Consider the following 26719-nt stretch of genomic DNA (forward strand, 5'->3'; position numbering starts at 1 on the left):
AGTTGTGAATCTGTTGCATTGTGTTATTAACTAATATCTATCTCGTCTTTTAATGAATACATCCGCAATTAGGGGAAAGTGCCCATGCTTGATACGATCCAAGCTTGATAATAACTATTTTTTTCCTACGTTAATCAATAACTATGACTCATAGCAATATATTTTAATAGCTGGTGCTAAGCTTCACATTTCCTAAAAAAAATTAGGATCCCAGCTCTTTTTGCCTAGTTTCAGGAAGCAAAAATCAAAAATGGGTCCAAAACTGTAATTTCGATACATGATATTTTATAAGTATTTCTTAATTGATGTCGCTGTTCAGGAAAACTACTATCATAGGTACATAGAGGGTTCATCAGTATTAATATTTATGTAAAAATATTTTTACTTGGGGACACTGTTTTTGATGGTGGTGGCAAATTCATAAATTCTACCTGTGTCCATCCTATATTTTAAGTAGGGTCCACGAATGATAATTTAAATGTGGCAACTCTATCATTAGATGTGATTCTTTCATAACTACACCCTACACCTATTGTAATCCTCCAATTTTATCGACAATTGACATAACCTTCAACCCTATTGCCTGAATTTTAAGATTGCAGAGTGACATTTTCATGGACTCAAAGTGAAAAAATGGTTTTCGCTAGTGCCCTAATGTCATAAAAACATGGCTTAGAAAAATTACATAAAAGTTATTTTAAAACTAACAACCAGTCGTACAAACGATTTAAGCAGATAGATTAGAGTTCCGTCTAAATATTGATGTGCAATTTTTTGTATCCGGTGAATTTTTTGCAGTGAAAATGGGCCTCCGAATTGTCGAATCAATTATTATACAGGAAGGCCCCGGACCCAACTTGTATAAAAATCGCTACTGAATTTCCATTTTCTTCTTGAGGAAAATCTAAGGATTTCCAGGAACTATGTGAGGTAGGACTATGAACCTAATAAGTGAGACATTTTTTTGTCATAGTGGAAGAATCGCTTCGGTTTGTGTGTTAATCAGAATAAAATCACAAACCTTGGACATCATTTTACAGTATCAAGCATGGGTACTTTCCCTTACTGTTAAATAATATTAAAGAAAGCAAAGGTTATTATATTTATTTAAATTTGAAAACCCGTCAATTTCGTAAAGTAAATACTATCAAATGTCACGAGAATTTTATTCAATAGGAAATTGTAATTTTTCTTGGTTATTTGAACCCTTAATAGTGTTATGCAGATGAACAGTTGTAAACAATAAAAGCAGACTATACTGCAGAACTTAGAATGAAATGTGGAAACCTTTCAATTCCACATAATAAATCCTTTCAATTGATATAGATATTTTTGATAGAGTCGGTAGTGTTCTTAAGGTTTGAAACTCAACTCATTTGCAAAAAAGGAAAACAATTAAGTAATGTCTTTAGGATTTGAGCACCTGAGTTTGAACTTATTCTTTTTTTTATTTTGGCGATTATATATTTATTTTAAAACTTTTAAGAGCAAGGCACTTTTGAATAAATCCCTAATAAAATTACAAAAAGCTGAAAAGAATTAAATTGAAAATTGAACTCACCGAAAAGCTGTGATTTTTTTTAAAAGCCCATTAATTTCTTCGAATCCAATCTGCGATATTGTACCTGAAAATTTAATGTCAGTGTTAATGTTTTCTCTTTTTTGAAACTCACACAGAATAGAGACATTAAAATGGTACCCACCTTCTGTTTTTCTTGTGTATAAATCGTCGTCCTGCGAAGAAATGGGGGAAGTTTTGAGCAATAAATTACTCGAAAAAAACTGCTTTAATGCGTTTTTATAAACTTCTCTTCATTGAATATAAAGTCTGTGAGATTTGTTTTAATTTTTCCAGCATCTCTTCCCTTCGTCCCCCTTTTGAGCTGTCCTGCCGAAAGCAAATGAGCATCAAGTCAAATGTGATTTATTGCTGCACGTTAGAAATTCATGAAGTTTCCTCTGCGAATGCAAAAGAACCGAAGAGGAAAATGATGGATCGATTAAAGGGTCATTACCAGATTGAAAAAGAGGTCGATGGTAAGACCTTGTTAATTCATCATCAATTTATATTTCGTCTGTAATTTACATATTTCTCCCCCCACATTTTCCCTCATCGTACAATTACAATATAATTTGTATTTATCCTCACATAAGTCACAATTCATTGAAACTATTTCAATAACTCTTCCTTTTTTTTTTACAAATTGTTACGAAGTTTATGTGTTGATTATTTATCCTCTCCACTCATTTTTTTTTTTATTAATACAGCGGTTTCGCATTTTTTCTCTCTGAATCATTTTTTTTTGTATGTGAAAAGTTCCTATTAAATAAATTATATTTGCTCAGAGGGCTTTATTCTCTCATGTGTTTGTTTCTTTCTCTCTCTCATTTTTTTTAAATATTGATATTATTTTTCATTTTTTTTAATAGTTACCATTTTTCTCTCTAGATTAAATTTTACACATATAAAAATAGAAAACTCATTAATTTCTTTTTAATATTTTCGAAAAGGTTGTTTATCTCTTTTCATTCACTTCATTTTTTTTTAAATCAGTTTTATAGGTTTCTCTAAATTACTCTTTCATAAATATTGTTTTATTTTCTTTTTTTATTTATAATTTTTTAATCAGCGTGATGAAATAAAATTTAATTTCGCAGTGAATTTCACTCCTTTTTTATCATGAGAAAAAATATTTAAAAAAAAAAACACTAAAATAACTAAATAATTAGTTTAAATTTCTACGACTTCCACATATATTTATAATAAAATCTTCTCTCTGATTTTTCTTTCTCTCTCTCTACAAATGTTTTCACGAAGATAGTGAAATATTTATATTAAAAAAAAAGTTTTCATTTTGAAATAAATTAAGTTCCGTATGCCCATTACTTACAAATTTTACCACTAAGCTATATATATATATATAATTATTATTTAGAATAATAAGATTAATATTTCATTTATTTACTAATAAGAAAAATTTTAAATTATCTTGTGGGCGAAATTTCTTTATACATTTCTTATAGTTTAATTTCATTATTAATGAGAGGATTTCATTTCTTTTTTATAATAATAATAGTAATAATATATGTATAAAATCTCTTAAGATCTAATTATTTCTTTTTCTCTATTATATTTAATTCAATTCTTTCTTTTTCTTTAATTAATGAATAATTGGTTGAGTGACCTTCCAGTGATTCATTGTTTTTTTTACAAATCTGTTATTTTTTTAACAAATTAAAAATGTAAAAATAAACTGATAGACTAAATTCCTATATATCTCATTATTTTTTTTTTTAATTTTTACTATATTACACACAAATGGAATACTCACGCTCAGTTTTATCTGTTTTTTTTTTCTTTGTTGTTTTGGAGTCCAGTTGCCTTCAATCTCACTCTGTTTCTTTCTATCATTCATTTCACGGGTAATATTTCTTTTATACACTGTCTTTGTTTTGTTCTTTTCTTTCTTTTTTAGCAACGAAAAGTCCTTGTGCTCTCTACAGATAGTCACTATCACTATTATCGTAATCATCTTCATCACTGGAAGATACCATTTTCTTCTTTTTCTTTGCTGATGCCTTCCTGGCGGGTGGTTTTTTCACGGGTGTTGCCTTTATTGGGGTCTTTGTTGTCACTTGGTTGTGTGGTTGATGCGATGTTGAAAGAGGATCAACACCTGGTTGCGTATAGGATGACTGCTGTTGAAGCAAACACCATACAAAAAAAATTATATTATGCCACTGACTTTTTATCGCTTAACCCTTTAACAACGAGAAAGTTTTCGCTGACCGAAAATCAGCAATAAAAATGAAACCGATAAACAAAATCAGTAAAAGGTCTTATATCTAGCCTTAGAAAATCCAACAGAGTCTGATTTGGTGTATTTTTTGTCTTTATGAACGATAGGGACAGAGATAGCCCAAAAATTTAAGTAATTTTTCTGATGATACCAATGACTGATAATTTTCACTCTAATGAAAAATATTATGTTTGAGTATTGTAGTTTCTTTACCAAAACGGTTTTGCTTAAAAAAAAATGGAAGTATAAAAAAAAAAATTAAAATTAATTTTTAATATGAGAAACTGATTGAGAAACTTATTCTCAATCACAGACATTGAAACCTAAACGGTTTTGACAAATGGGAACCGGTTCAGACTTGTCAGGTATTTTAAGATCTTTACTACGATCCTAAACTTGCTAAAGCACGCTAAAACGTTCTGAAAAATAATGATCCCTACAGTCTTTTTATCCCTTGACTTTAAAACCCATTATGAAGACCGATTCAAGGATATTTAAATGTTTCCAGACTGATTGAAACCAATTCAGACTTTTCGGGAATTTTAAGAAATTTTCAATGAACTAAAAGTGACTTTAACTTTTTAAGGACGATTGGGTCACACGTAAGAAAAATTATTTTTTCCTGACTACCTAAAGTTATTTTTTATTAATGTTTGTACGTATAATCGTAAAGAAGAAGGTTGTAGAAATCCAGAAAATTTTTTGCAAATTTCTAACGAAGAACGATTTTTATTACTTTTTTTATATTTCCATTTTTTAAGGTAAAAGCCTCTTTGCACTAGAAACTATTACAACTATACAAAATATTTTTCATAAGAATGAAAATTATCATTCAATGTCAGAAAATTGGTTTATATTTTTGGGCTATTTTTGTTCTTATCGTCCATAGAGGCAGAAAATATACAGATCCAGGCTCTGTTAAACTTTTCAAAGTTAGATGTAAGACGTTTCCCAATTTTTGTTTATCTTTGCTTAATTTAAAGTGCAATATGTTCTCTATTGTCCTTATAACTTTGATATTGAACCACATTAAATGATTCAAGATAATTCAAACTTAAACAGTTCTTGACCGATTGGAACCGGTTCAAATTTGTCAGGAATTCCAAGACCTTTCTAAAGTACTGAAACATTCGTAAATTAACTTAGAAGTATACTCCTTACAGTCTTTTAAACCTGATCTTGAAAAATCGTTGTTAGAAATGATTCAAGGGCATATTTTCATATGGAGATATTTCATTCAAAAACTGACAAAAAGGAATTTGGGGGAAATTGAAGACAATGTAAACGATGTAAATACCGACTATGATGTGGGTCCTTCAGACATCTAGAATTCCTATTTTTAACTCTTTAGCGTTTAGCCTCTAGATCTGCTTACGACTAAACAGCGTGACATCCTTTTAGAAATCGTATTGATTGAAAGGTGAAAATATCGAGGAGTCAAAAAAATAAAGTGTTCATATACAATGTGTCCCAATTGAACTGCGCAATAAACTTAAGACAGACTTTTTTTTTATCTGTAATGGAACTCAAACGTTATATTTGACCGTAAAATGTCAAATGACTGTTAATTAAAGTGCTTTAACCCTTTAAGGACGATTGGAACACCGGTGTCCCATAAATAAAATAATTTTTCCTGACTACCTAAAGTTATTTTTTTCGTATGGTCTCTACACATTGGGAGCAATTTTTTGACAAAAATTGCTTTTTTGAAGGAAATTCCCTGCAGCGTTGTAGGGGGAAACGTCAAATTTCTGTCAAAAACGCAATTTTTGACGAAAATTGCTCTCAATGTGTAGACACCTTTATGTCTACATAAAATTGTAAAGCAGAAGGTTGAAGGAATCTAAAATATTTTTTGCAAGACTCTAGCTATTTGATTATGTAGTAAATATTTAAGTTCAAAAATGGCGAATTTTTAAATTTTCAAATTCATAGGGGAAACTGGGGCACCACCAAACAGGGGTACCACCAAACACTGCGATTTTTTCAATAGGTATAAGACTTCAGAGAATGAGACTTACATGAAATCATAGATACTATAGGGATGCTTGTCCAGAGAAAGAATGGTCCACATAATTCAAGTAGTTCAGAAATAAGAATCTTTTTTCGCAAAATTGTGAGATTTTGATAATTTTAGTCATTTATATATCTACCTGGAAAATAAAACTGAAATAAGTTACATCAAATTTCACTACACCAGTACTTTCCTACATGTTTCGGGATAATATTTATGTATCTACTAAAGAAATTAATGTTCACATTTTTTTAAAAGAATATAAAATCCATCACAAAACAGAGTTTGGGGCACCAACAAACTGGCAAATTTCTCACAATTGCAGATGTCGCGAGCGTAGCTTGAATGGCAAAATTTTTCCTCTTATCTTTCTTACTCTTCATCTCCCTCTTTGTTCGATTTCAGAAATTTATATCCATTCATGGGATTTTCATTCAAGACTCAAGAGAAATATAGTTTCAAGAACCCAATTTTGCATTAAATGATTCTTAAGTGATTTTAATCAAGGATTGACGAATGATTTCTCGATTTTATTACAAATAATAAGAAGAGCGCGCAAAATTTCAACTTTAGGTATAGTGTTTGCCACGGTTTTAGTGGCGCTGCTTTCCAGTCAGAAGTCGAATGATGTCAAAATGATGAAAAATCTATTGACAAATATGTTCGGTGTGCAGTGCTTTAGTTTTTTGCTATTTTGGTCACTAATTCTAAATTTTGCAGTGCTTTTCTGAGAATTATTTACATTTTCAATACATTCTTTATAATTAGGAATTGTGGTGAATGCCCAAAATAACTTCAATGGGTGAAAAAATGAGGTGTTTTTTGGTGCCCCAGAAAGTGTTTATTGGTACCCCGGGTGGTTGGAAAAAAGCGAAAAATGCATGGTGATACAATTTTCCTTTTTACGGAAAATTGAAGTGCTTCACGTAATCCTTGTATACATTAATATGCAGCCTATACCCAAGAGTATAACATGGGGTAAGCAACATTTTTCTAAAATTCACAGTTTTCTTAGGAAATTCAGTCAAAATCTCATCTTTCAAAAGTGTTTGGTGGTACCCCAGTTTCCCCTAATTGATTTTATTTATTTTTTATTTTCAGTCCGTAAAAAGTGTTTCGTCGTTAAAAGGTTATGAGCTAAAGCGTGTGCACGATAAAGGTCATACGATAATTAAAATCGTTCGTTATGGTTTAGGTTACCGTGAGATAACCGGTTTTTACTGGTATTTTGCACCAGAGCGTCAAAGTAAATGTCAAGGTGTATCGGGTAATTGTTTTGGAAAAAATTCTGAAACCATGGGCACTCAAATATTTTGATGAGAGAGAGTGAACCGAGTGAACGTTCCAACGAGACTCTAATCAGGCGTAGACTAAAGATGTTCTGTTTAAAAAATGGTTGATACTGTTTCCGAATGAAGGAAAAATCCATCAGGCTTCGCACACACTCTGGCTTCAAACTCTTTAATTTTTCCCTATATTCCTTTAATGAATTTGACCTTTTGGTAATGTGTTTTGAAAAAAAATTTTAAGTCAGATCAAAATTAATTATAAGTCAATCCTTCGAAGAAATAAACAGGTATTCCTTAAGTTATTTCTTAAGTCCAATTAACTTAAAAATGGCTTACAGAGAAAAATAATTATAAAATTGTTCGTAAATGTTTGTGAATTCCTACTGAGGACTTACGAAATGCTCGTAAATCGTATAACCTACAAATTCGTAAAATTTCCTACTTTTACAGAAAAATTGTTCGTAAGTTGCTTATCTTTACAAGTATTTCTTGTTCTATTACAAATAGTTGTTCGTAGATATTTGTAAACACACAAAAATGTTCATAAAAATTTAACATTTGTTGGTCTATTTTTGTTAGTTTGGCAAAAATTAACGAACACATAAGAAAACTTTACGAACATTTTTGTGCGTTTACGAAAATTTACGAACAAATGTTTGTAAAAAATACAAAAGAATGCTCGTCAAGTGCTCTTGTCACGAACAATGTCGTTTTTTTACAAACTTTTACAAACTTTTTTGTAGATTATACGATTTTCGAACATTTCGTAAGTGCCCAGTAAAAATTCGCACACATTTACGAACAATTTCAATTTTGTCTGTTTAGCAAAATCAATAATAATATTAAATTATTAAATTTATTTATTGATGAATATTTACTAAATATTCAAAAATACACAATTCCCAAAATTTTGAAGAAAAATATCATAAAGAGGCGTGATCTGTTTTCTCATGGACCAGATTCTTCACGATTTGATTTATTTATTTTTATACATTTGTTTTTGTGGATTGAATACAAATTGAGTAGTCCAATTCATAAGATATTATAATATTTTCTTTTAGGGTAAGATGGGGTAATTTGGAATCATTTCTATTTTGGAATTTTGAGATTTTTCACTATTTCAGATGGTCAAAGAAGAAAAAAAAACCACGAAGAAGTACAAGATCTGTCATTCGAGAGAACTTCTTCGTTGTTTATTCATTTTTCCATCTAAAACTGTTAAGAATTCTCAAAGTTTCAAATTACACATGATTCCAAATTACAAAATTTTACCCTAAATGTTTTCTAAAAATGAAAGAAGTCAAATTTACTTCACCAGATTTTCTGACAGGGGCGTGATGTAGAATTAAGGATAGGGGATTTTTCTTTAATCACTGAAATTTCATAAATTGCTGCCCAAGTTTTCTTCTAAACATTTTCAAAATCAACAAAAAAATAAAATAAAATTAATCAACTTACATTTGTCGAATTAACGACGTTGTTCACTGTGTTTGGCTGAATTGAGTTATTCATCACGTTATTGACATGGGGAGTTGTATTGAAGGTGTCAATTTGTTGTTCAAAATCAACAACCGTTCTCATTGGTGGTTTTGTGTCATCATCATCATCAGAATCCTCAGGATCCAACTTCAGCATCAGCTGCTTGAACTAAAATCCAAAATAAAAATTCTCGTGAAAAAGAAATTATGAAATATTTCAAATAATTGCATCAACACTTACATCCAAATATCTATCAACCAGCTTCTTCTTCACCGTATCATCCAATACTCCATCAATGGATTCCTCCTCTTTGATAATGTCAATCGTTGACTTTGGATTAAATTCTAAGATTGCACGCTTTTGCATTGCTTTCTCATAGATTTTGGCAGGTTCTGACGGTGAATACCGCGAGATTTTACTGCAAAAATATCAATAAAATTATTTTCTGCTCATAATGCTGCAAGATGGATGCTGTTTACCTATCAGTGATCCCATAGCAATCCTTAAGATGTTGCTTCAACAACAGCAGGAGCATACAACCCTGAGCAGCCGTTATACAACTTTGGAGATCACCCAAATCTTCAGGAAGTCGATTCAGAATAGCTTCTTTGTCGTCATCATCATCGTCATCCAAAAGATTTGGTTCTAAAAATTCAAATTTAACAAAAGATATGAAATATTTGAAGCAATCAAAGTGCCTATTTAGGGATTTGGTAACGGAACAAGAAGAATATTGTGAGCCTTATTGCATTGATCTTGCTTACAATAAATTGCAACACTGATAAAGATTAACATTCGGTCGAGATGCTCGAGACATTTCGAAATTCTAACAAAATCCAATTCTGCCGCCTCGCAGATAAAACAAGAAGTAAAAATGTGTTTTCTTTAGCTTTTGAAACCGATTTTCGAATATTATTCTTTTGGGTAGGGTAAGGGCTCATAATTTGGTCCAGTCTGCTTATAAGCATCGATGTTCCAAGTATGAAGTGCGATACTTTCAATAGAGGAGACTGGGGCAAAAAGTCATAAATCAAAAAATTCAAAATTCAATATCTTCCAAGGTAAAAAAAGATAACGGCTCAAATTTTTTTCTATAGATAGCCTCCATAGACCTTCTTCAATGTCGTAAGTTTCTAGGAATTCGAACAAGGAATTTAGAAAATTAAAAATATCGAAATTTTTAGCCCTATTTTTGAAATATTTTCCTTGCAGAAGATAACAATTATTACCTACTTATTTTCCAAAATTGATGCACTGGTGAATATTTTCTAAATAATTTGGATTTTTTGAATACGAATCCGCTATCTATTTTAGAATTTCACAAAAGTTCTTTTCTCCAGAAATCTTTTTTATTAAAAATGGCCACTTGGGGTAAAAAGTAACAAAAGTTATAGAGCAAAAAGTAACAAAAAAGCGAAGCAATTTCTGATGTTTCACGGCGAAAAGAAACGTCATTATTATGTCTCGTCGCTTGTTGTTTACATTGGTCAAACGATTTGCAGTCTTTTGTGTGTTCTTTTTTTTCTAAAATAGCTTGAAAAGCGCTTTTCTCGTTTTCTCACTTTTCTCCCAGAGAAAACGGTGTTTTACAAAGGTGTAGATGAATAAATTTTCTATGAAAATATGTCCTCTAGGTATTTTTTCAAAGGAAGCCCGTAATAAAGCGAATCAAAATATGATAATACCCAATGTCTGGTACTATCTGCCCGAGCATTTTTGAGAATAGTCACAAAATTACCTTTTAGAAAACGTATTTCCTTACAAAATAGAGGAAAATTACTTTCACAAAGTTGTAGAGCGGTAAATTTCCTATAAAACTACGCTAATTAGAAATTTTTGAAGCACTCGAGTACACACAGAAAAATTTTGACTCTAAATTTAAGAATATATAAGATCCTGGGAACTTAAATTGGACGTGAATCCCCGAGGCGTTTAAGTTTAGAAGCTCTGAGCGAAAGAAATGAGCTAGAATCCCTAGCTCTTTCAAATTAAGAGTTCGGGAACTTAAGTTCAGCATTAGCTGGAAAATGAAAAATGTCTACAGATTTGCAAGTAAAACTAAATGATCAAAGGATTTCGAATTAGGGCATTGGCATTCATTGGATGAGATTTGAAATTAAATTCCTGGGTGTTTCTATTTAAGAATTTCCCATTTTTCTGCGTGATTTTTATTAATTTTTGACCATTCTTTGAGGGCTTGGGGCCCTCCCTGGATGATATTCTCTGTATTTCAAAGCCATTTAGTGCGTGAAAATCTTTTTCCAACATTTAAGCCTGCGCCGAGATTTGAATACGCGACCTTTGTGATGAAAGTCGAGCATCTTCCAGCTGCGCCACGAACTCCTATAATGTATTCAAAGCATATCGGGAACCGTTGCATCGGCACACACGATATTCCAAAATGACATTCTAACAGCAGAATGGCAAATTTTACTGGCTTGGATAGTAATTTCAATCGAAATTACTATCCTCCGTTAAAATTTACTGTCTTCCAGTTAAATTCTAATATCTAATATGCGGCCAGTAAAATTTACTACCCGGATATTAGAAAATCCCCGAGGCGTTTAAGTTTAGAAGCTCTGAGCCAAAGAAATGGGCTAGAATCCTTAGCTCTTTCAAGTTAAGAGATCGGGAACTTAAGTTCAGCATTAGCTGAAAAATGAAAAATGTCTACAGATTTACAAATTTCAACTAAAACTAAATGATCAAGGATTTAGAATTACGGCATTGGCATTCATTCGATGTAGCTCGTATCGTAAAAATAAAATATCCGTTTTGTGACTTTTTGCCCCAGTCTCCTCTACTAATTGACTTTCTTTCTGTTACTCTCTTTTCAGAAGGGTTGTTTAGAAACTTGGCAAGGGTTTATTGTCTTTGTTTTTAGTAAAATTAGTCTTAATACGTTAAAAAATGATTTGATATGTAGAGGTGAATTTGACTCGAATTTTGGACAATTTGGTTATTAATTTGGACAACTTGGCTGTAAATTTGGACAGCTAAACCGCCGCAACAGGATGCCCATTGTTCTTCATTTCATGAACCAATCTTACCAAGTTTTCTTCCTGTTCATGTAAGGGAAACGTAGAATGTCACAAAAAGCCCGAAAACTTTCCATATCATTCATTAAAATGAGTTGACTTCGGTACTCCAAGTACTCGCGAACTCGCTCATTTCCTGGCCTTTCCCTGAGCCTTTTAAGGCTTTTCTCACTACATCTCGTTCGAAAAGATAATACTCCTTTGTTTCCCCAGGCATTTGTCCAACCTAGTCATCACAAAAGCTAAAACTTCACGAAATTTCGTAAAAAAAAACACCTGTCCAAAATAAGAAGTATCACCTCACTGGTGAACCTCGCAGAAAATTGCCCATTTTTCACACGAAAAATCTAATTCACAAGGCAAATCTCACTTCAGGGTATGAATTCTGAGATTCGTGAGTTTTTCACGTGAGAAACTCACGGCTTTTAGATTGTTTTCTGTAAGCGTTTTGTGAAGCTTTCACAAAAAGAGTCACGTGAAACACTTACAGCATTTAAGAATTTACATAAAAGCTTTTATAAAAGCCGTGAATTTCTCACGTGAAAAACTCACCATCTCAGAATTCATACTCAGGTCAAATGTACAAATCACTGCTAACGTGAATCAACACAATAATCAATGAATATATAATATCACTGAAAAACAACGAGGAAAGATTGTTAATAGTTCACCACAGCTAAATAACAGTGAAGTAAACACGAAGTTCTGTCATATTTCTCGTAAGCAATTGCTCACACTGAATTTTCAACAAAGCAATTTTAACTCAATACATATTCAAAATTTAACGAATTTAGTGTTAAAATCTTCCAAAAAAAAACAAATATTAAAATAGAATTCATTATTCATCAAATATTGGAATAAAAATTCATAATTTTAATCAATTTATTTTTAGTGTCCAATTTTACCCTCAACGTGTCCAAATTTAGAAACTGTCCAAAATTATGAGCCTTTTTTTCCATATGGCATTGCCAGAGCGTTACAGAATTTCCCTCCATGAGAGCTTATACGACGGACGGATTGGACGTACGACGACCAGGAAAAATCGATTTCTAGCGCATGTGATATTCGTGATCTATGAGTGTCAAAACGTGTCAATCCAAAATTTGGGCCCGATGAGGTCGGATTTCACGTCAGACCCTGATATTGCAAAGAATCTCAGCTAATAGGTATCTAAACTTCAATATTATTTATTTTCTATCTTCTTAAAAGTTTTTTGCAACATTTTGTAAATTTAAGAAGATTCCTGAAGGCTAATTTATAGTTCAGTCTCTTTTATTTTGTAGAATAATGTTTTTTGAAATTTTCCATTTGACAAACTTTGCCCAAGTGTCCTCTACATTAACTTTTGTTTGAAAATTCTTAATGGGCGTGGCCTATATTTTCGGAAAATTATAGAAATTTACCATAACTAAACCATTAGAATTAGGCAGTTCATGGGATATCACAATATCTAAATTTTAAATGTCAAAAAAGAGAAAACATAACTTGAAAAAAATTCTCAAGACTGGGATAAATTTTATGGGCGGAGCCTATTTACCAGGTTATGGGAAATAATGTTAATTTTTTTTTTCTAAAAAAAATGCAATATTTTGAGTGATTTTTTTTTTAAACTTACGTTGCTCTTCTGGATTTTCCGGCTGTATTTGCTTCAGTCCCTCCCGAAAATTACTCAGCAAATTAGTTCCAGTCACAGTAACCACAACGTCAATTTGGTGAATGATGTAGAGTGGTTCATCCTGAACGGCATATGGATAATATGCCAAATTGTCACTAAGGTACAGCATTTGACGCAGATTTACCCTCTGATCATCAAATTGCTTAATTATTGACTGAATCAGTGCCCTCCTCTGTGGTTTGGCATTCCTCAGCAGTGTATACAGGAAGCCCGTTAGTGCCGATGGTGGTTCATCTTTTGATTTCTCTCTGGAAATATTTTATTACATTTTTTTGTTATAGTGCAACTATAGTTTTTTTTCAATTAAAATTGTATCAAAAATATTGTGTACCTAAATCCGCGGACAATGCTGGTCTTCTCATTCAATTGCAGCAACATTTGCAATTCGAAAGACAGCTGAATACCTGCATGAGATTTCATGTTAATAAAGCCAGGATACTGCTTCTCAATCTCCTGCAAATGTCGATCGGCTGAATTTGATACCTAAAAGGTGTTTTTTATTTGTAAAAGGTGAAATTTTCCAGCTGAAAAAAAAATGTCCAAAGGAAAGATAACTTACTGAACCCTCAGGATCTGTGCTTAAGCATATGAGATAAGGTACAATTTGAATAGGATGCACAAGTCCTTGGGTGAGAACAGCATCGACAACTTTCATCGACCAAATGCGCAAATTAATGTCACGATTCAGGAAACACTTCATAATCTCCTTCAGGTACAACTGAATAACTCTCGATGCCATTCCAGCCTTTTGATCACCCATCTCCTTGAGATCCTCCTTTTTGGCCTGAGTCTCCCCTATTAAAGCATAAAAAAATCCCCCAAAAACAATTTTAATAAAGTTTTGTCCCAATCTTTGACAAAAAACCTTTCGAAACCTACATTCTTTCTCACTCTGATCCATCCTCTGATCCTCTTCATTGAGATACAGCAGAATATTCCTCACAACATTCACCTTAATGTCCGTCTGAATAGTTTCCGATGTCAAGAGATCCTTATAGAATTCTTTGAGTTGTGGCATCGTGAGATATTCATAATTTTTGACACAGAAACACCCAAGGGCATTCAGTATCTCCTTCCTTATGTCCAAATTGTTGCACACAACATAGAACATAAATGTATCAAATACTTCATCGCAAATCTTAGCTGGAAGAGCATTTCGACTGCTCTCGCCATAAACTTCAGGCACATTGAAGTCAAAGTATCGCATGAGGAGACCTACAGTAAAAATACTTCGACGGAAGGTGGATGATTTGAATGCTATTTCAAGGGAGAAATTTGGATTCTGCTGAACTTTCTCCCTGTACGCCAGCAGACTTGGGTAGAAAAACCTTTACAAAAACAAAAAAAACAAAGGAATTCAATATTTTTTTGCATAACTTTAAAATTGAGCTAGTTTAAGTTTATGGGTGTAAATTCATTCTGTACACTGAGAAAAGAACGGGAGTGCGATTAACTTTTTTTCCTCATAACTTTAACACTTTTTAGGTGTAAAAATATCTCAACGTTTTTTAATAATAATTTTACACTTTTTAAGGGTAAAATCAACATGAAATAAGGGTAACTTTAACCCATAATACACCTAAAAAGGGTAATATTTACACAGTTTTCGGATCAATACAGAACATTTCCGGAATGTTATTTTGACTTTTTCAGATTTCTCTCAGTGTATAAAACAATCATCCGCTTTTGAGAGTTATACGACAAGTACACTGTGAGAGAAATCCGAAAAAGTTAAAATAACATTCCGGAAATCTTAATTTTACCCTGCAGTATTGATCCAAAATCGGTATAAATATTACCCTTTTTAGGTGTATTAGGGGTTAAAGTTACCCTTTTTTATGTTAATTTTACCCTTAATAAGATGTAAAATTAACATTAAAAAATATTGTTATATTTTTACACCTAAAAAGTGTTAAAGTTTTGAGGAAAAAAAGTTAATCGCACCCCTGTTTTTTTTCTCAGTGTAAGGGAAAGCGCGGTACCTTCGAACGACTCAAGCTTCGGACAACTCATTTTTCTCTACATTATCAATGGATTTGCACCACGACTCTTTTCATGAAATTTTAGACATTTGACTAGCTATTAAAATATGTATAATATTAAAGGGTAAGTGTACCAAATTCCGGACAGTTTTCAATTCCGGCCACATTTTATATTCCTCGAATTTCCTTGAATTTTTAGCTTTTGCATACTTTAGGGACTTATAAAATGCAAAAAATAGCAAAAAATATCTCTTCGACGAACAAGATGATCTGAAAAAGCCATTGGAACAATTCCGGAAGGGCAAGGAACTATAAGAATTAAGGTGGCCGGAATAACGACGATAAAAAATAAAAGACAATAAAGACGATAAACTGTCTACAAGGTTCCAAGCAACACTCCTTATAAAGAAGTAACAAAAAAAATCAATTTGTATTAAAAAGGGACAGATAATCCTAACCGGCTTATGTGGGTGAGATTCTTAACATGAGTTAACTTGGAATGCATGCAAATTCGATTTAGGGCTGAAGTTCTAGGACGCCATTCAGTTATCTTGAATCAAATTCGTGAAATTATACAAATTTTGTATTAAAACCAAAATATCAAGGATTTGGATGGAGTGACAGAAAAGTGATATATGGGTGAAATGTAGACCAGAATATTCTCTATAATTTTGCCGCAAAACATGATCTCATCGATTAATCAGAAACCGAGATAATCGAGGTTGTTTATTTCTGAACTCGTTTTTTCGACCAGATCGTCCCAAGTGTTCATTTGATGAACTTCAACTATATCAAAGAATTGTTGCATTTTGTGAGACTTTCCATTTAAAACCCTATTTTAAGTGTCTTGGTCGAGTAGAAGCAGTCAAATTGGCATCTGAGTGGTTTCAAAGCGTTATTATGGGAAAAATCAATTTTTTCACACTTAAACGACAAAATCGGACAGATCGCATTATCTGATCGAAAAATGATGTATGGACGACATATAGACATAAATGTCCTCTACAACTATATCGAAGTAATCATCAAAATCGGTTCAGCGACAGTCGAGATAATTGAGGTTATGTGATATTGAAATTGGTTTTTCGACTGTGGCGCCCCTGATGTTGGTCCCACGAAGTTCAAATGTTGTAGAAAGTCTCATCAAAATCGGTCAAATAGAACCGGAGATATGATTTTTTGAATTTCGTGAACTATGATCCCTCATATCTCCGGTTCTATTGAAACCACAGCGAACCCACGCCACTTTTTAGAAACGCCATAGACTAGACTACAACACTCTAAAATTTGATTAACTTGCACAATGCCGTTTCGGAGAAAAATGAGTTTGAATTTTGTCGCTATCGCAGCGCCACCTGTGGTGACTTTTTGAACTTCCATCTGAAAGTGCTCATCAAGACGAAACCAAAGACCCAAAATTGAGGTCAATATGTTAATTAGAACCGGAGATAGAGGCCGGTCAATATTCGAACTTTGACCCCTTATAGCTCGGGTCAGGAATTATGGAGCGACTTAAGTATTTTTTTGTTTGATAGGTATAAACAGTGGGTACAACGTACTAAAATTTCAGCCCAATGCACAAAGGAATTTTTGAGTTATTTAATTTGGAAAATTTAAAAGTCTTCTTTTTAACAATAGCGCCCCTGGCGGTTGTTTTATGAACTCGTGATGTTAGAAGGGGAAGTGGCATTTAACGAGAGCTTTCCAAAACGCCCTAACTTTATGGAAATTTTAAGAATTTTTTTTGGACCCTTATAGCTCGGGTCAGGGGTGTCAGGGGACTTTAAGTTTGGTAATTATCGAAAAAGGCCCAGCTACAACATACTAAAATTTGACCCCTATCGATGATATAGGGGCGGAGCTATTGAGAAAATAAAAAGGGTATTCAAAAGGAGGGGTGGGGGGTGGGGGGTCAATGCACCAAGTTGCAATTTTCACCCGATTTTGCCGAAAATCGCAAGTCAATATCTCTCTTAGTTTAGGAGATATTAAGCTCCAAAGACCGGACGGACGGACGGGAACGGTTTTTAGCCATCCATATATTCCTGACTAGGAAGTGGCCAAACATTTTTTGCAAGTTTGAGCAAGGACATGAGATTTTGTCATATTGTTAAGAATCTCACCTAATACCGTTGAATCATTCTTAATATCGTTTCTTTTTTTAATCAACAGTTTGAAAGACTTTTAGAGAGTGTATTTCTTAACCGAATGGCGTCATGTTTAAGTTCGAAGGACTTGGAAATTCTAGTACGTCGGAACCGGTTTTAATCGGTTACGAACCGGTAGTAAACCGAATAAAAACCAATGTCTAATTTTTATTCGTTATTTAGTTGTATTTTGAACTAGTTCTCTAGTCCTTAAAATTGTTTTACTTTTGGATTTTTTTTCAGAAATAAGTAATTCAAGAATATTTTAGCATATGAAAGATAAACGTGCCTTGGTAACTTAATGTGATAGATTGGAGACTTTTAGGGAGTATTTTTCGTATAAGGACAAATTTCAAAAGTGAAATTAAATACTAAAGGGGGCGTGGCTTATTTTTCAGAAGAAGAATCCTTCTGAACTTGAATTTAAATTTGATAGAAATTATTTATTCCAACTATTTTATAATTAATCTTAACTTTGATTGATTTAATGCTCCAAAGGGGCGTGTTCTAAAATTTTATGAGGGCGTGGCCTATTCAGGGGTATATTCTATTTCAATAAAAACATGTAAAAATGTAAAAAAAATAATAAATTAAAAAGGAAAAATCTCGACATTATTTCAAGAAAATAAAAATAAATTGACTCACCTCTTGAAGCAATCTCGAATGAGGGTATAATTCTTTGTCAGCTTATTCACAATGGCCCCCAAACACGATACGCAACTGGTAACCACTGTCTTATTCTGCGTCACAATCAACATGGTCAAATGTGCCTCTAGATCTGCCAAGAAGGAATCACTGGGATGCTCCATGAGTGGTACGACATATTCCAAAATTTCCGCCACACAACTCATAAATTTAATCATGTAGTTGGAATTGCACTTGATATTCAAGTACGGTTCGAGTGTTATGGCGTGCTTCACGAGAAGCTGTGGTCGAATTTTGGCAAATAAATGCAGCATTATGATACAACCCAGCAACTTTCGACTATCTGTTCCCTCCAACTTCATTATTGCATCCACCAACCCATCGGCTATTTGTTCACATGCTGTGACAATTTGCTTTGGTGGTTCTTTTGGTGTCTTAGTTGTATCCTCCTTGTTCTCCTTTGGCTTAAAAATCTGCCAAAAGCATGTTAACAATTAGGAAAAAATCTTCTTTTTTGCCAAAATTCAAAAATAATTCTTGTTCTGTTTCTTTTTAAAAAAAAAGAATAAAAATACTTACGCTTCTTAGAAGTCCATCGAGCCATTGGGTATTTTCCGAGGAGAAGCTCACAACGTCGGTGATTTGTGTGATTTTACGTTCAATTGCATTTTTATCACCGGAAATAACTGGGGAGAACCACATGTTCAGAAACACTTCAGTCACCAGCTTCTGGATGCCCTCCTCATCATTCACCCGTCTAATCATTTTCACGCAAATCTCAGGGATTTTCTCGAAATCCGGGTACTCGAGACAGATATCACGGAGAATTTTTATTACACGCTTGCGTACTGACACTCCAGTGTCCTGCAAAGGTACACAAAGTAACCATTAATTACCTGTATGTAACCCTTATACATCGCGAGTCAAAGAGCTCCTTGCGGAGGACTTTCGGATATTGTTTGTAATCATAATAAAGCGGCATGGCTTATATTTTTTTAAAAATGTGGTCACTAGGAAATGTGGAAATAGAGCAACTTGTTCAATAACATCAAACATTACGTTATTTCCCAAAAATCAAAATGAGAAAATCCATTTGAAATTCTAGGGAAACTGTTTCAAATTTCGGACAGCTTACAATATCGGACACTTCTTTTAATTCTCAAAATTACATTTTTTGCTATTTTCACTTTCTTAGGAGATGAATGCCGAAGAAATATAAAAGTGTCGTCTTTATAAACGAGATACTGTGGAGAAATATTTGGAAGAGTTCTGGAAAAGCAAAGAATTTCAAGAACGTTGCTATCCGATATAGAACAGAAAGTAATATCTATATATTACTGCAGAAGATAACAGAAATCCGCCTTCTTACTGAGATTCTTTAAAATCTCGCCTTCTTTTCGAATTTTTACCGATATGGAGCTTAAGCGGAAAGAGATACTTGTTTTTAGTCTTCGGTGATCAATAAACTCTGTAACCATTCCGGTAATCAATAAGCAATAATAAATTATTATTATCTACAGACGTTTCTCCTTGGCTCTATGATAGAAAAACAAATACCGGATGCATTGGTTTTAATCAGAAATGAATCTGTAGAGTACTTGTAATTAATTAATCTTTCTTTTAAATTTGTTTTTTGTGTCCAAAGATTTATTATGTCATTCTCGCTTGTCCTACCACAATTATGTTTTTTTCCGGTTTATTTCGAAAACGGCTTCATAACGATTTCTTTAATTTTCGGATAAATATGACGGAAAAATATTCGAGATGGAATTTTCGAAGATCGGCTTATTCGAGAGCCTATTTCCTAATCGATTTAAGTAAAATCTGGATGTAATTTGAAAACAACACCTAAACTTACTTTTATTTTTCGGATATGATTTTCGGATAGTGCCTATAGGCGAATACACTCTGTCCCGGCATCAAGCCCTTCGGGATTATGCACCTGACGGAATTATGCACATACAATTATGCAAGTTTGCCTACCATTAGGAGTCAATTTATGAATTTTGAATGTAATCTACTCTGTGATGCGAGAAATTTGAAAACACTGTGCTTCTTTTTCAAAATAAAACTTTAATTTCTTTTATTATGGTAAAATTTTTAAATATTCTAACCATTTATTGAAGAATTCTGGCCAAAAAGTACTCTTTGTTAATGAATTTCTATTAATGAGTGGAATTTTTTGTTTTGACTACTTTTACTCCGCGCGGAATTCGTTCTATGGACGATTTATTCAAAATCGCCGCGTCATTTCGCGCGTTTTTTTCGGTCCCGAAAATGTGCATAATCCCGGGACTGAGTGTATATCGTCTATTTATTTATTTCTTCTACTGATTTTTTAATGTCAAATGTTTAATTATTTCAGAGCCAAAACAGGGTGAGGTTTCTTAAAATTTAAAAGATTTTTTTTTTAAAATAGTACTATCTTTAAAAAATATACTTTTGGGGTGATTTTATGATAATATATAAACCAGTTTAAATCGATAGTAAATCAATATAGATACGGACGATATGGACACAAAAACTTTGCCAAACATATCATTCACTGAGGAGTCTCGGTTGAAATCCCAATTTTCTAAAATCACGAATAGGCCGAAATCTTGAAAAGCCAGAAATCCGAAAGGGCAAAAATCCCGTAAATTGCATTCCATGATTGCACCTGTGCTTGCTGGAAGCAAAGGAACGTTTTCTGTGTTTTGGGAAATTATTATTATAAACATTATATTTCGTGTAATTTCGTCCATTTCAAAATTTTGACCAGTCGGGATTTGGCTTTCGGGACTTTGTTTTTTTTTTCAGCATTTTGTCCCATTCGGAATTTTGGATATATGGGGTTCTGGCTCATTCGGAATTTAGACCCATATTTTGACTCATTTCAGGAATTCAGCGTTCGGAATTTTGGCCTTTCAAGATTTTTTTAGCTTTCGATATTTTTGCTTTTCAGAATTTTGGCGTTAGGGGTTTTGACGTTCAGCATATCGAATTTTCGGGACTTTGGCTATTCGGGGTTATGGTATATTTGGGATTTTGGTTTTTTGGAATTTTAACCCATTCGAGAGTTCGTTTTTTTCGGAATTTTGGCCTTAGGGATATTAGCCCTTTCTTGATTTTGACTTTTCAGAATTTTGGCGTTAAGGGTTAGACGTTTAGACGTTAGATAATCGAATTTTCACGATTTTGGCTATTTGAAGCTTTGCACCATTCGGGATTTTGGCTCTTTGGGATTATAACCCATTCGGGAGTTCGTTTCTTCGGAATTTTGGCCTTAGGAATATTGGCCCTGTCGTAATTTTGGCTTTCGGAATATTGGCTTTTCAGACTTTTGGCGTTAGGGGTTTAGTAGACGTTCAGGTAATTGAATTTTCAGGATTTTGGCTATTCGGGGTTTTAGACTATTCGAGATTATGGCTTTTTGGGATTTTAATGCGTTCAGGAGTTCGTTTCTTCGCAATTTTGGCTTTATGGATATTGACCCTATCGAGATTTTGGTTTTCATAATTTTGGCGTTAGGGGTTTTTTACGTTTGGGAATTCGACTTTTCGGGACTTTGGCTATTCGGTGTTTTAGCCCATTCGGGATTTCGTTTTTTCAGAATTTTGGCTCTCGGAATTTTAGCGTTTCAGGATTTTGACTTTTCGGGACTTTGGCTATTCGGGGTTTTAGGCCATTCGGGATTTTGGCTTTCTGGGATCGTTTTTTCGCAATTTTGGCTTTTCAGAAATTTGGTGTTAGGGGATTTTTAACGTTTGGGTATTTGATTTTTCGGGATTTTGGCTATTCGGTGTTTTAGTCCATTCGGGATTTCGTTTTTTTTTGGAATCTTGGCCTTAGGAATATTGGCTCTTTCAGAATTTTGGCTTTCGGAATTTTGGCTTTTCAGGATTTTGACTTTTCAGGACTTTGGCTATTTAGGGTTTTAGGTCATTCGGGATTTTGGCTTTTTTTAAGATCGTTATTATTAATCTTATCGAGATTTTGGCTTTCAGAAATTTGGCGTTAGGGGTTTTTTAACGTTTGGGTATTCGACTTTTCGAGATTTTGGCTATTCGGTGTTTTAGCCCATTCGGGAATTCCTTTTTTCGGAATATTGGTCTTAGGAATATTGGCCCTTTCAGGATTTTGGCTTTCGGAATTATAGCTTTTCAAGATTTTGACTTTTCGGGACTTTGGCTACACGGGGTTTTAGCCCATTTAAGATTTTAGTTATTCGGGGTTTTGGTCCGATCAGGATTTTGACATATTCGAAATTTCGTTTCTTCGGAATTTTGAGCTTTGGGATATTGGCTCAGGTCAAAGCTTGGTCGCTTTGCCATGTCTTTTTTTTTAATTATTCAGAATTATTTTAGGAAAAACGAAGACGATAAAGTACTTTTTAAAGTCCCAGAAAACACTCATAACAAGGAAGTCGCAAATACAATTCTTATTGAAACTTGTACTATCTCATATTCGATTTTTTTAGGAAACGTACGATTTTTTTCTGAAACGGAGGGGATGCAACTTTTCAAACTTAGGACTATTAAAAAAAAAGTACTGACAAATTTTAAGTTGGAAAAATTCTTTGCAATTAGCTCTTTGAAGAAATAGAAAGATAAAACTTACCAATATCCGATATGATAGCACTTCATAATACTGATTGATCAACTCAGGACTAGTCAACACATATTTTCCTATTAAATCTACAGCAGCCTCTCGTACAGCGATGGATTGGTCGAGACACTTTTGATGTACCCCAATTTGCATATCCTTCCTCCTCAATATCGATGGGTCCACCTCAACAATGTTCCCCAAACATTTGATCGCTTTTGTGCGAATGGCAATTGATTGTTCCCACACAACTTTGATTATTTGCCTCAAATACAGATCAAAACTCTGAGAAAATGACCTGCGACTGCTCAAATATTGTGCAATTAACTGAGCATTGTTGTAATCAATGTACGTCTTGATATCTTGCACCGCCAAATTGTTCAATGAGTATGATTTGATATTGTTGATGAGATAATTTTTTCTCTGATCCAAAATACGAAAAATTTCGAGATTCAATTCCTGATCCACTGATGTCTTTTTCTTCTCTTCAATTATTTCCACATCACTGTCTTCGTCGCTCTCTGAGGATTCTGAGTGGTCTGAAAAGTCAAAAAAAAAATATTGTGCATTTTGCAAATGTTGGAAAAAAACAAAAATAATTGAAAAATAATAATTCTTGCTCTTTTCAACATCACAAAATTTTGAAAGTAAAGTAAGCACCGCCTAAAAAACTTCAGTTAGAAAATAATTTTGACCACGCCCCTTTCAGAACTTATGCTCAATGTACAATAACTTTTGTTTTGTAAACATATTTTTGGCCTTTCAATGAGAGTAAATGAAACAGAGCTCTAGTCATCTCGCTCAATCTTATGCCCAGCGCACAATAACTTTTATGACCAGTGCACAATGACTTTTGTTTGTAAACATGTTTTCTAAATTTTCCATGAGAATGAGCGAGATGACTAGATCTAGATCTCACTCACTCTCATTGAAATGTTAAAAACATGTTTACTAAACAAAAGTTATTGTGCGTTGGACCTTAGTTTGTAATTTTTTTTTTGAAATTTCAATGAGAGTGAATGAAATGTAGATCTAGTCATCTCGCTCTCTCTCATAGGAAATTTTGAAAACATGTTTACAAACAAAAGTTATTGTGCGGTGGTCATTATGCTCAATTTAAGTTGATTTTATTTTCGGAATACAAAAATCGCAGACAATTTATCCTCGTCTAAAAAAACCATGAATAAAGTTCCATGCTCACATTATTGTCACAAATCTGTTGAAGGCGTGGCTTCTTTTTTATTGAACGAAGTCATCCAAAATTTTTCCACAAATTAAACTGGCAAATGCATTGCGACAACTTTAGTAACTTTACCCTTCGAATAACGAGAGAAATATAGCTCGACAGAGATAGAAATACATTTTGTTACATTTTTCTCCCTTCACAAAAAGTTATACGAATTTTCTACACAAAGTTACGCACAGGAATTTTGACATTGCGTCGATTTTGATAATATTTTCCTTTATGTTCTTTTCTAATTATAATTCTGGGCGACAAATTTTCTCCATACACAGTCACACTATAAAAATAAATGGTATTTGTAATGATTTAATGAAAAGTATTTGAATTCAGTGACCATTACGACAGGTGTTTGACCCAATTTTGGAAATTAAATTCTGTTGTGAAAAAAAAATAAAGTAAATGAAAATAACTTCACGGAAAAGTCGATCAAATTTAGCGAAATATTTCTTGGTGTGCCAAATTTCGACATAGTTGCATGCAAGCGTCAAAGTCTCAAGTTTGAAATGTAATATTTTAAATTCAAATTGATTTTTTTTTATTCTTTCTTCTTAAAGAGTGTTGCTTGGAAACTTGTAAAGAATTTACCGTCTTTATTTATTCTAAAATCATTCTTAATACATTTTAAAATGAATAAAAATATAGACATAGCTTTGGTGCCCTATTTCGGTCACCTTCATTTTCATTGTTCTTTGCCCTTCGGGAATTCTTCTAATATCTTTTTCACGTCATCTCGTTTGTCGAAGCTACAGTTTTCGTTATTCTTTTGCATTGTATAATCTCTAGAGTACGTAAAATCTAAAAGTTCATGGAAATTCGAGGAACATAACAGGTGGCCGAAATTGCAAGCTGGCCGGAATTTGGCACACTTACCCCAATTCTCGAATTTTACAAATATTTCGTTTTTTGAATCTCTGAATTTTTCCGATTTTTCAAAGTCTTCTCAATTTCCAGCGTATATTTTCAAAATATTATTTAATTAAAAACAAATTAAAATTTCCAAAGAATTATTTTCTGAAATTGAAAATTGTAAATTATTAAAAAAAATCAACTTACTTCTTCGCTTCTTTTTGGGCGTCTTTCGCGTGGCATAGCCCTTCTTTCCCTCCGCTATCTCCTTCTTTCGATTCATAATATCTCTGTACCATTGCGTGAGGTAGAAGTGCCTCGCATGATCCCAAATATTATCATCATGTGCATTCACAGCCAAAAAGTCAAGTAGAATCTTTTGGAGAAATTCCACTCTCTCTTCATCGGGATCTAGTTGGGCAATTGAATCCACATTTGCCAGATCACCCTCCTTCTCCTGCTCAATCTTGATGTACTTAATCAATTGATCCATCGTGCTAACTTTGCATCGACTCTCAACTGTATCTTTTCTCAGTCTAGCCGTGACCAGACCCAAATACTCCAGAGACACCAACCTAATGGACTGTTCCACGGATTTGTCTGACATATTCCGATACAGCAACATACCCAACAAACTCAGCAGCAATTCAGCTGCTGGCCATTCCGGTTTGTTCACCGTCGTCAGCAGATCCTGAATGAAATTCTCAAAGAGTGGACGGAAGTCTGTTTCACCGGAACGAGGTTTGCACTTGCTCAGAAAAGTCTGCAGAAAATTGCCCCCAATGCATTTGGCCGTCTCGTATTTCTCCGATATAAAGAGATCCTTGTCTGTGCGTGGTTTTTGGTCACTGTTGAAGCGCTTCTTGTGATTCACACCCTCACACATACTATCTGGTAACACAACTGAACACTGAATCAACTGAAGCACCAGCGCAGTAACCATTTGAATGTTGCCGCCATTGTTCACCAATTTGTACGGTCGCAGCATCTTTTTTGATCCGTGCAGACGATCCAACGACGTCAGAATGTCCGCCAGAATATTGTTTCGATGTTTGGAGTATTTTTCATTCTTGAAGATCTGTGAGAAATTGCAAATGGCAATGCTCAACAACAAAACTTTTATATAAAATATTACATGAAAGGGATATGAAATGGAAAAATTTGTTCTTGTTTTTTAGATAGGGGAAATTGGGGCACTTTTGAATTAGGGTATTATCACTGAGAAAAAATGGGGGTGCGATTAACTTTTTTTACTCGTAACTTTAACACTTTTTAGGTGTAAAAATATATGAACATTTTTAATGTTAATTTTATACCTTTTTAAGGGTAAAATTAACATGGAAAAGGGTAACTTTAACCCCTAATACACCTTAAAAGCATAATAACTACACAGATTTCGGATCCAAACTGCAGGGTAAAATAAACATTTTCGGAATGTTATATTAAGTTTTTCGGATTTCTCTGTGTGACGTCCCGTCTCGTCAGAACGGAGAGAGATATCGACAAGCTGTTTTAAGCAAAGGTTAACCCTTTAAGGACGAGAAGATGTAAAATCGGGGGTCAGAAAAAAAATCACTTTCTCTGACTTTTTGGACACTTAGAAAAATAATCGAGTAAAACTTACTCGAATCGATGTTGAATTAACTCTCTTTCGTTGTGATTTTCGATTAACTATATTTTAGAGTTGATTTTACTTCTATTTAGGTGTAATATTCGAAAGAGTTGTTTTAACTTTTTTTTTATAAAATTTACATAAGAGTGTACATAACTCGTTTTAAAAGTTAAAATAACTCGTTTCAAGAGTTAAAAAAAATCTTTTTTAGTGTTAAAATAACTTTCAAATTCCAAAATGGTGAGATTTTGCAATTTTATGTTTTTTTAGATGTGATTCCTTCTAATCACACCTATTTTAATTTTATCATTTTCTTTATTAATATTTTCTTGACCTCATATTCCCTATGTTCCGAGCGAAAAATC

The 26719-nt window shown here is 33.3% G+C and overlaps 1 protein-coding gene across 3 annotated transcripts in view; it reads right to left on the reverse strand.

Annotated features, from left to right (window-relative positions):
* Window positions 1-2702: 2702 nt before the first annotated feature.
* LOC129807631 (nipped-B protein) overlaps window positions 2703-26719 on the reverse strand; it is a 42818-nt gene continuing 18801 nt past the window's right edge. For 2 of the 3 annotated variants that reach the window (XM_055857023.1, XM_055857025.1), the window contains exons 11-22: window positions 24950-25820; window positions 22669-23192; window positions 18649-18933; window positions 18070-18542; window positions 14175-14623; window positions 13855-14090; window positions 13627-13778; window positions 13236-13543; window positions 9062-9227; window positions 8823-9000; window positions 8562-8750; window positions 2703-3699 (exon numbers count right to left, since the gene is read on the reverse strand). In XM_055857023.1, coding sequence (XP_055712998.1) covers window positions 3499-3699; window positions 8562-8750; window positions 8823-9000; window positions 9062-9227; window positions 13236-13543; window positions 13627-13778; window positions 13855-14090; window positions 14175-14623; window positions 18070-18542; window positions 18649-18933; window positions 22669-23192; window positions 24950-25820 — 4032 coding nt within the window. In that variant the 3' untranslated portion in view covers window positions 2703-3498. The remainder of the gene's footprint in view (window positions 3700-8561; window positions 8751-8822; window positions 9001-9061; window positions 9228-13235; window positions 13544-13626; window positions 13779-13854; window positions 14091-14174; window positions 14624-18069; window positions 18543-18648; window positions 18934-22668; window positions 23193-24949; window positions 25821-26719) is intronic. The other variant, XM_055857024.1, reaches the window with a different exon arrangement.

The sequence above is a fragment of the Phlebotomus papatasi genome, chromosome 3 (assembly GCF_024763615.1).
Source record: "Phlebotomus papatasi isolate M1 chromosome 3, Ppap_2.1, whole genome shotgun sequence".
Taxonomy (NCBI): domain Eukaryota; kingdom Metazoa; phylum Arthropoda; class Insecta; order Diptera; family Psychodidae; genus Phlebotomus; species Phlebotomus papatasi.